General features: G+C 35.3%; 3 protein-coding genes across 5 annotated transcripts; 2 read left to right on the plus strand and 1 right to left on the minus strand.

Moving 5' to 3' along the window:
- Positions 1 to 7: 7 nt before the first annotated feature.
- LOC107272733 (H2.0-like homeobox protein) lies at positions 8 to 3,033 on the plus strand. Its single transcript, XM_015750180.2, has 4 exons — positions 8 to 658; positions 837 to 1,040; positions 2,294 to 2,484; positions 2,603 to 3,033. The coding sequence occupies exons 1-4, from the start codon at positions 553 to 555 to the stop codon at positions 2,795 to 2,797; spliced, it is 696 nt and encodes a 231-aa protein (XP_015605666.1). The 5' UTR covers positions 8 to 552; the 3' UTR covers positions 2,798 to 3,033.
- A 31-nt stretch (positions 3,034 to 3,064) lies between these two features.
- Positions 3,065 to 7,231, plus strand: LOC107272734 (probable cytochrome P450 12a5, mitochondrial). Of its 2 annotated transcripts, none has more exons than XM_025090008.1 (12): positions 3,065 to 3,903; positions 4,015 to 4,179; positions 4,293 to 4,577; positions 4,848 to 4,959; positions 5,041 to 5,163; positions 5,233 to 5,374; positions 5,438 to 5,688; positions 5,774 to 5,963; positions 6,043 to 6,212; positions 6,329 to 6,407; positions 6,507 to 6,713; positions 6,962 to 7,231. In XM_025090008.1, exons 1-12 carry the CDS (start codon positions 3,879 to 3,881, stop codon positions 7,070 to 7,072), a joined length of 1,860 nt encoding a protein of 619 aa, XP_024945776.1. In that variant the 5' UTR covers positions 3,065 to 3,878; the 3' UTR covers positions 7,073 to 7,231. The 2 variants fall into 2 exon arrangements, with proteins under 2 accessions (XP_024945776.1, XP_024945777.1); XM_025090009.1 differs by having other exon boundaries at positions 4,293 to 4,532.
- LOC107272732 (odorant receptor 30a) lies at positions 5,933 to 9,742 on the minus strand. 2 transcript variants are annotated; one of them, XR_001539038.2, is made up of 8 exons: positions 9,354 to 9,742; positions 8,862 to 9,268; positions 8,697 to 8,796; positions 8,516 to 8,617; positions 8,136 to 8,294; positions 7,974 to 8,039; positions 6,513 to 6,564; positions 5,933 to 5,981 (listed from the first exon to the last, which is right to left on the minus strand). XR_001539038.2 is itself a non-coding variant. In XM_015750179.1 (6 exons), exons 1-6 carry the CDS (start codon positions 9,645 to 9,647, stop codon positions 7,983 to 7,985), a joined length of 1,119 nt encoding a protein of 372 aa, XP_015605665.1. In that variant the 5' UTR covers positions 9,648 to 9,742; the 3' UTR covers positions 7,903 to 7,982. The 2 variants fall into 2 exon arrangements, 1 of the variants encoding a protein (XP_015605665.1); XM_015750179.1 differs by lacking the exons at positions 5,933 to 5,981; positions 6,513 to 6,564 and having other exon boundaries at positions 7,903 to 8,039.
- Positions 9,743 to 10,666: the final 924 nt, after the last annotated feature.

Raw genomic sequence — 10,666 nt, forward strand, 5'->3', positions numbered from 1 at the left:
ATTACCACCGCTGGACCAATCCCTTTAGTGCCACGCCCATCCTATCTCCGTAAACCAATGGGATCATCCGCAAGGTTGATGCTATGATGATTTTTTTTTTCAAGCAAGAAATCTCAGCGCCGCTTGGCAAGAGATAGTCATTCACTTTCATGCATTTGTTAACGTTCTTTCAATTTCAATTTTCTTTAATTCTGTCGTCTTCATTTTTCAACATCGTTCTGCAAGTCAATCAATACTCGATTATTCAATATGCTGAATGTGTTACGAGCTACGTTATCAGTGATGACAATGATAGTGACTGATCGCGTATGATAATTTCCCTAATTATTTTTTGTGAAACTAAAAATTTGTTCATACAAAATCGGATGTCCATCAACGTTAGTAAAAAAAGAAAATTAGGTGTGTAAATAAAAAATAAATGTGATATTAATTGCAAGGTTTCAAAAAGTGTGAAATGTGGAAAAAAAATTTCTGAAAATTTCAAAATTAACAAAAATCGGTTTCGTTATCAAAACATTACGTGTACGATACGGATGATCAAAGTCATTAATAATGGAGGAGGTAGATACGCGAGTGCCGATTTCCGGAAGCGGTTCGAAGCAACTAAAATTCGGAGTAGACCGGATACTATCGAATGAGATCTCTTCGAAGAAAACAGGTGAGTTGCGTCATTCTAACGGGCTTTAAACGCTTCTTCTCCCAGACAAACAGCCTTTCAAACTAGTCATTAAACCACACCGAAAATAATGTGCACGCTTTGTGCTGAGCATCCGCGCATCTCAAGATAATCAAAATGTTTATCAACCATTGATTCTACAGTGACATTTTACTTGCAGATATCCTCAGGCCACGTCCGCTACAATACGGCGCCCTTGCAGCTTGTCCCTGTCCCGGAAGTTGCATGAGGTGCGAGACTCTACGCGTCTGCTCGTCACTTCCGTTGTCACAGTCATCAATGACAATTTCATCGAGTAATTACAGTGTACTCGATACCTACAATAATCTGTACAGACCGGCTCCAGTACGTCCAATACCAGGGGGTAAGATAATCCTTAGCTGATCCATCAGGATCTGACATTATCACGAATCTGGAAGTTGTTCCCCGTCAGCTTGTAATTCCATAAACCGCGGCTTCGCTTGATGGGCTAATCAAGTCGCTCGTAAAGAACGTAATTTACTGGGATTTCCAGAAGGGGTTACGTGCTGATGGGGTGGATGGAAGAATCATTAACAAATGCTTCCATACGGACTACTGTCTTGTCTCTTGAACCCTACGGCAACTAGGCCAAAATATTTACGTACCAGTGTATTCTCGTGTTTCCTGTCTCTCCATGTTTAAACGACATCTTAAGTGCCACCGTGAGTTTACGCGCGATATAAACAGTGGTCGCTAAGCGTTTCCCAGTTAGTAAAGAGGGGGATCTTAAATTTTGCCATGGATTTGCAGTCCAGCGGAGTCCTTTTTTATCGACAGGGTAACCATAACAGTAAGTCTCCACACAAGAATTTCTATACCCACAAAAAAACGACGAATCGCTTAAACACTCGTTTGTTCAATTTTGTTATCGAAGCAACTTAACTACTAATAACAACTAATTAGCATGGTTCCTTTCCACTGTGCAGCGAATACGGAAGAGTTACATAAGTAAATGGTTGAATCTAAGGATGTCGATAAGGAAAGTTTCTCGGGCAGGAAATTGTAATAACTTCTGGTTAACGAGTGGTGTGTTATTTTATCGAGCTAAAACTTTTTCTCGACCCTCCGCCACAAATCACAGCGCGATCCCAATAGTATCACGTGTTCATCGCCTTCCGATAGCCTAACGAAAAATAACAAATTGTCCATCTAATTTCCAATAGACATTAAAAGCCGGTAGGATTATAAATATCTGTTAGCAGGGCAATTTGTATGCCGGATCGTTTGGAGCCGAGGGAACCGCACTGTTTAAATTCGTACACATGTTGTATACTTTAGTGCGGCTGTAAATCACCCAGAAGTGCTCCATCCTGGGGTCGCGTCGGACGGGGAATATCTGTTTAAACAGACACCGTTTAGTTGGAAGTACTCTCTCTTCTCCTCGTATCGTTTTCTTCCCCAACATCGATTCCTCCCTTGTAGTCTAGTAGGTGACCCAATCACCAGTAGCCAAAAGTTTACTTGACATTACTGTCCTTTACCTATGAATCATTTGTTGACATCCGGCTAACCGTTGGGATACCTAATTGATAGTAATCTGAGGCAAGATAAAAGATCAATTATAGTATGTTTCAATGAGTGACCGGATGTTATTAGTTGCAGTATCTTCATCACCAGGGGTGGGCAACCCTACGGAAAATGGAGCTAGAAGGAAACGCTCTTGGTCCAGGGCTGTTTTTAGTTCTCTTCAAAGAAAAGGACTGGAGAGACGATTCTCTTTGCAGAAATACATTACGAAGCCTGATAGAAGACAGTTGGCAGCTACTTTGGGTCTTACCGATGCGCAAGTGAGTAAAGTCGACCGAAACTTATTTTTCATTATTTTGTTAGTTTTGTTGTATTTATGCCCCAAGTTTACTGGACAACTTGGGATTATATGAAAATGTATGAATCTTTTTGTTCCAGGTCAAAGTGTGGTTTCAAAATCGCAGAATGAAGTGGCGTCATACGAAAGAGGGCGAAAATGTCACGTCTACCGGTCCAGATTCGACACAGCAGGAATCGCCACAGAAATTGGGTAAAGAGTCCATCAAAGACTTTATAGAAAAAAGAATTCAGATCGATGAAGAAGAAGACATGGAAATTGAGGTTGATGTTTAATATTTGTAAGATAAAGACACGTTATGGATATAAAACTATAGTGTAAGGGACTTGCAAGATGTGCAATGGACAATAGAAAGTGTAGAAAAATTGCTGATATCTTAACGAAGTGCCATTATGAAATTTACATGATTAAACGTAATTGGTAAAATTGCGTTGAAGTGGTAGCATATTTAATAAAATCATATGTAATTATTTATTTTAATTAATGGAGTGACAATTTACATTGTTATTATTGTAGTTACAATACTGGTGTATATATTGTACATAGAGCAATTAATAATAAAAAAAATGAATTTCTCATTGGCAGTTTTAATATCAATATGAATATTTCCCAATGAACCTACTGCACACACTCTAACTAACTATAAGCCTTATGCAACTTATACTCTAATTAATCATAATTTATATTACGAAGTCGTAACAGGACTGCTGCTAAGATTGCAGCCTGAAATAAGATGTAAGTGCCAAAGGAACTCTTAACTCTTAAAATTAAGGGTCAAGTGTTATAATAGTGTTACACGATATACGTATGTAGATACATACACGTAATTTAATACCCACTTAATATCTACATGGTTCAATTCTAATGAATTATCATATTCATATTGAATTATCATGAATAAAATTCTTCGTATAATAATAAAAAATAGTACATTAGCATTATTTATTATAATTGCACTAAATGATTATACCAAAGGTAATTTGTGAAGGTGGTTAAAATCGGTTATCGTTAGTGACTCAATTTCGAAAATCAAATTGATATGGTAAAAAAATTATTATTAAAATAAAAAGTATTGCTAAATAAAAACGAATTTATTTTGACCACACGTGCTTTGTGGTTGCACAAATTTCGTGTTATAATAGTTATAGGGCAGCCGCCATGTTTTATTACCATTCGTACTATAATTATTTGACAGTTGGTAACGTCAAATGGTTATCTCTACGCGAGACAATTTGTCTACAAAAAGATCGTCAATTGTTTACGTTCGCTGCCGAGCAACGTTTTGATTGTTTTCCTATCCGTCAATTCACCAAAATTGGAAATAAGCAACGATAAAATCCTTTAATATCCAAAAAAATGTTTCTTCACGTCCGCAAAGCGAGTAAGTGCACCAATAACGTAAAGTTCTTAAAAGTCAATACAGTTATCCGTATATAGAGTGTAGCGAGAAAATATTAATATTTTTGGTAATAAATTTACTAATTAATTTCAGCAAACATGTATCGGTTGTTACGATTTCATGGTATTTATCACACGGAGTTATCACGAATATCAGAGAGATATCCGTTTAGTCGATCTTTGGCAAAAGTAACCAATTACTTGCCGGCCATCGAGAGACAGGAGTATTTACAAGACACGAATAATGACGTAATATGTTGTAAGGACTAAGTATATATGAATGTTTCAACTTGTAAACTATTATGTCATAGGGGTTAGATGTTTTTAAAATATCAATGTAAATGTGTATGTAAAGGTAATAACAACTTTCAGCTGCCACGTTGGCTCAACCTCAACCGGAGCATTCAATGGATACACAAATTATTCATTCTTCATCAGCAAACACGTTGGATTGCGATAACGCAGCTGCAACTGCAGAAATACTGGACGTGCCAAAAGTGCGAGTGACGCCTGATTTGACAATGGAGAAGACTGCACTTCCGTTCGAAGAAATTCCAGGACCCGCTATACTGAAGCTCTGGGAGAAATATTGGAAATACGTGCCTCTCCTTGGTACGCAACTGTTTTGCAGTCTGCTAATCAACAGATTTACCCAGGGTACGATTTATGGAGAATTCGAAATTGAAAATTCGAATGTCCATGCACTTTTCGAATTTCATTGCGAAAAGTGTTTGTCATATTATTTCACTAAACGCGAAATTGAGGTACATTCGAAAGTTGATGGTTTTTCGAATTTTTAATGAATTGTCTCGCGGGATTTTATTATTGCTCAGTGAACATTTATAAATCAGATGTTTTATCTCAATTAAATAGACATTTAATTTAATTCTTCAATTAAAATTTGGGGAGTTACTCTTTTATTTTTAGGTCGATTAAACTGGAATAGAAATATTACGCCATTGCAATATTTATTCAACGAGTATGGTCCTATTGTTCGAATTCATGGACCAATTGCCGGAAATATTGTTATGATACATAGGTAAAAAAATTTAGCATTATCTATACCTGAAATTATATTTTATTTGTTACTATATTCTTTGGAGTATTTACGTGAAAACAGGCCTGAACATATAGCTGAGGTGTTCAAACAGGAAGAAGATTCACCTATACGAAGTGGTATCGATATTTTGCAACATTACCATTTGCACTATAGAAAATACAGACTGCCCGGACCATTCTCTATGTTAGTTGCACACATTTTAATGCAATAATAAGATTTTTGATTGGATCTACTATGTTTTACATGGCACAGGCAAGGCGCAGAATGGACGGACGTAAAGGTAAAATTAGAAAAGCCATTCACTCAACAACTCTCGCAATACTTCGACCGTCTCGAACTTACTAGCGACGAACTGGTACAGAGAATTCGCAAAATTCGAAATCGACAAGATGAGGTATAACGATATATAAAAAATGGACTACTTACGTAATTGCCTTATTTTTCATTGTTTCTCCAGGTACCTGGTCAGTTTATTGAAGAATTGACGCGTTGGAGTATGGAGTGTTTTTCCATATTGATGTTCAACAGACGTCTTGGATTCCTTGAATCAACCGGATTAAACGTCGCTTCCGAACCTGCAAGAATAATTGAAGCACTAACGACGGCCCACGTGTATCTGAGTCGTTGCGAAACTGGTTTTCAAGTATGGCGATTCTTTGAAACTCCGTTTGCCAAGAAGCTCTTTGGCGCGTGTGACGTTATCGATAGGTTTATATTTATCTTGTTAGAATTGAGTATACATTTCTTTTTCAATAAGTATTACGTATTTTGCTATATTAATCTTTTAATTCAGTGTTATTGGAAAGTATATTCGACAAGCGCAAAATAAAGTTCGCCATCGTACCCTTACACCCCTCGATGATAAGGATACGATGGCTGAGGAGAGTTCACCGATTCTTGAAAAAATTTTATTCAACGAACGAATTCATCCTGATGACATTACTACTCTTCTCATGGACATGATCGTTCTCGGAGTTCAAGCTGTGAGTTGAGAGTATCCTCTAAAGAATAAAAAACAAAGTATTAATACATTAATCTTGCGAATTTTGAAATTGTTACCAGACTAGTAATTGTCAAGGTTTTCTCCTGTATTATCTCGCAAAAAATCCCCGTGTACAAAGGAAATTATTCGAAGAGATATATCCCATTTTACCCAATAGAAGTTCCACCTTGAATGAGGCAACTCTTAAGAGCTTGCCTTACCTTAAAGCTTGTTTACAAGAGTGTCTCAGGTAAGGAACGACGAAAATTGTCTGTTTAAAAAAATACAAAAATATGATATTATTTAACAACTGCTAACAATAACTTATCAGTACTGACTTTAATGATAAATTCATTTGTTTAAAAGATTACGACCAGCCTTCCCTTACATAACGAGAGTTCTTCCGAAAACTATCAATTTACATGGATATACAATTCCTAAAGGGGTAAGTTATTACGAGATTGAAAATATTTCAAGTACAACTAAATCCAGTTTACAATTTTAAGTCAGCGTCATTAAATCGTCATTGCACAATTTATCACAGACGTACCTGATAATGGCTAATCAAATAGCTGCGCGACGCGAAGAGAATTTTGAAGATCCTGAAAAATTTAAACCAGAAAGATGGATGACGAATAACGACAATCCAGAATACAATCAAGAATTCAGTTATCTTCCGTTTGGTCACGGTGTACGATCTTGCTTAGGAAAAAGTATGGCTAAAATGGAAATGATGCTTCTAACGGCAAAAGTAAGTTGATTACTGTAAATTTTTATTTACAAACAAAAATAAACTCACATGAAAGTCGTAATTGTACATAAAACTCGTTATACGAAGACAAAAATAATTGTAAGTTATAAGTAATTATTCGATTACACCAATAAGAAAATAATGAAATAATTATAAAACGATATCAATAACCATTAAAATAAAAGATTATTCAGTCAATAATTATAATATTAGCTTAAAATCAAATTACTGCTGTTTTCTTTTTACAGTTGATTCGAGAATACCGAATTGAATATGATTATGCAGATATTGGAAGTAGATACATGATGGTAAACGTTCCAAACAGGCCACTTCGCTTTAGATTCGTCGACCGAGATTAATACTACCCAAACTAGTAATACAATTAATGTTAATGAATTAATGACTGATTTTGTACTCGTGAAAAAAAGAACCCTTATTACTGTAGGTTAAGATTTATTTACTGGATTATAAGACAATTAAAAAATAAATATTCAGAATATGTTACGTACCGTTACGTATATTCATCGTTACGCTGTATTACACTGCTGAACGCATTGACAATAAATACTTCTACTTGCATCAAGTGTTATCTTTTGCATGGATAGTAATTTGTATTGATAGTGCGAGGAGTACTTCTAACGAATTAATAATGCACACAAGTACCAGATACCAGTGAACTTAACAAGTCAGGAAGAGGGTATAGCATGTCATGCATTATGGTAGAAGATAATCCCCCAAAAAACACTTACGTGTAAAAAACTACGCCAAGTACAGGATTGCTGTGAATTCCTCTAACAAAAAGTATTGATATCATATTATTGAGGCCAAGTACATAAGTCACTACATGTTTTCCTATTATATGATCTAGCACTGGCCCATCATTTTAATTATATTTTCAATATTTCCTATAACGTTTTCGCTACTTTTTTATGTTACTACTGCTTCCCGTATTTAATTATGACTTAATGGTGATTTAATAATTAATAAAACTTTAGACGATTCCTTATCGAGTACTACTTGGCGGGTCAGTGCATTTCTTGATATAAATTTGGTACAAAACCAGTACCAATTGTCTATAGAAAGCATATTAACAATAACTCGTCAAAAATAAAGTCGGAACACGTGAGAAAGGAAACGTGTCAGTGATGGGTGATGAAAGATCGAATTGAGGAAAAATTTCATTTTCCAATGAAATCAATAATTTTTTTTATTAGATTTTACTTTGAGTAAACCATTACAGAGAAGATAATATATACGTACGATAATTGTTCACTCGCTGATAACACTCTTCAATGTCGTGATGAACGACAGTGCTTTGGTGATAAACTGAAAAATATTAGATTCATTAATATCATTATGGTTCTTGACCCTTTTGCCTTACTGCAGTGTTGCCATGTTACAAACTGTACACCTGGCACTCACGCTTGCGTAAAATCGTAGAGACAGTGGAGGAAGTATGCCAGTGATTGAAATAATGAGAGGTTTTTGACTTCTTCGTATGACAATGTTCAGACTCTTCAGAAACGTTGAAGATTTACCAATCCAAGATGATTCGTAAACTGACGAAGCGATGTTTTCGCTCTGAAATAAATGACAGTCCATAACGTTAAGATTGGTTATTATATTCGTTACATTAATTAAGAGTATCGAACAATTGGAGATAATTTATGGAGTATTAAGAAATAAACAGTAACGTATTTGATTGAATCGCGAATATTGATATATAATTTTTATTCGACTTTTACAGTTCACGTGTAAAAAAACGTAAATCCATTTAGTTGATTTTATCTGGAAAAACTCACAGCGTGGATCAAACTGTCCGCTGGCCAAGCAGTGATGTATAGCTTTATAGAGCAAACTACTAGCAGCAAAATAAACTGGGACAATACTGGCAGAGGTTCGTGCTGTTTATAACAAAAAAAAATGATATGTCATTTGATATGTAATTATCGAGATCATAGTGTAAAGTCAAGCGGAACTCACGTGAATCAGCTGAACGCTAGAACAGATTATGCTAATTGTCATCGATAGAGGTGTTTTTAGAATCATTACATAAAAGACACGATTAATTTCACGAACAAATCTGAAAAGCAAAATAAATTTTGCATAAAAAACATACGTCGTGCAGTTATATAAATCATTACTTACACTATCAATTTCTGATGTTGAACGATACAATTTCGAAGATCAACTTCGTTTTCGACACGACGAAATTTCTCTCCCAATATTTCAAAACTCGCCACGGCGTACCACAAAAGAAATGCAATCATAAAATCCATATGTATACACATCGCGGCTTGTGCTATGACCATAATTTGAAGCACGTATATGGAACAACTGATAGGAAGTGGATCCGTTGAAAAAGGATACCACGCTTCAGCCGGAAATGGCCTGTCCATTACGATGGGCCCGCATGAAAAGGCAACAGCAGTCAGTGAAAATAAAATAAGTATGAACAGATAGAACGGTGTGCATTGGTCAACGTGTTTTTGAAGTTTAGCTTTTTCAAACGGAGATGCAGTATTTAGGAAGTTCATTAACTCACTGAGAATAACCTGAATTGATTATAATGATTTATCAGTATAGCGACACATTTGACATTGGTATATTACGTGTTAATTTTTTTTTTGAGTAAATAACCTGAATTCGAGCTCTCTCTAATTTGCAGAAAATCATATTCAAAAGTGGATCTGTCGCGGTCATTGATTCTGACACTGATTTTGTTAATACTGCCAAATCTTCACCAAAGTGATACATTGCCAGAAAAAGAGGAATTATTAAACTCATTGTCACAGACATAGATATCAACCACATGATTTCGTGGATAATTGATTTGTATCTTCGGCTTTCAAAATTTGGTGGTAACGTGCATGATATTTTTCCACAGACTAGCAAAAATTGCATAGCTCGCGGTAGAGTCACTTGAAACGCCATTGCATTTCTTTATGTTCTTTTTTAATGATGTAATTGCAGACGGCATTTACAAGACGTTAGTTGCACCTTTTCGAACAATAAGTCACAACAGACTAAAGACTGTGTTTGGAAATACTAAATCAATAGACATTAATAATTTACACAATCATTGTAGCTTGATGGAAACATACGTGCTCAAGATGGTATGAATCTAAATAATTAAATGAAGATCGACTTATAAACCACGTCAAAAAGTTAAACACAGGAGATGTATGGAATATCTAAATATTAAGTTATCTAGGCGAAACAATTAATGTTCCTTGCTGCATTAAAATACCTTGTATGAAAATGAATTTGATATATATTATATCTAATGACTATCAAATTTTATACAATTTTCGTTACTGTATACTTTTACACGGTCCCCGTAATCTGTCTAGAGAAAGTTTGACCAAATTCTGCTCAATACAAGTAACGCACAAATTAGTGAACATTGCTGCCAATAGTGAAATTTAGTCGGTTCTTATAATTTTCACAGGTTCATAAACAAACCTTAAAATACAATTATTGCTGTATAGCTTATGGTATTTTTGATTGATCGAAGTTTTAACTCCCATTTGTCTGCTTGCTTGAAGGTAGACACAGAAGGGGAATTATGTGTTCTTGCACTGGACTTAAGGTGTCGTCTCTTACGAGTGCAACATTTGATGATTGTAGAAAAAAATTTGTCAATCGAAGACATTTCAGGCTTACACTTTACGCTCGGTCCTAGAAAAATGCTGTTAATCGGAAACGCTTTTAGTAAACTTTGATTGAACTCACCCTTATGCATTTCTTATACAAGATTTTATGAGGAAATAGTTTTTCCTCTTCTTACGGCTTACTTTCTAGCAGTAAGATTTGGCAAACAAATTGAATTCTAATTTCAACGTGTTAAGTACAGTATCATGTACGATGATGCCAATGTATAAAATTTCTAAAGGATAATCGATAAGTTAGAATTTTTCGGCGTAACTAGCGTCATCTAGTTCAGTGCCTAT

This window comes from Cephus cinctus, unplaced genomic scaffold (assembly GCF_000341935.2).
Source record: "Cephus cinctus unplaced genomic scaffold, Ccin1 Ccin1_scaffold1237, whole genome shotgun sequence".
NCBI classification, from domain to species: domain Eukaryota; kingdom Metazoa; phylum Arthropoda; class Insecta; order Hymenoptera; family Cephidae; genus Cephus; species Cephus cinctus.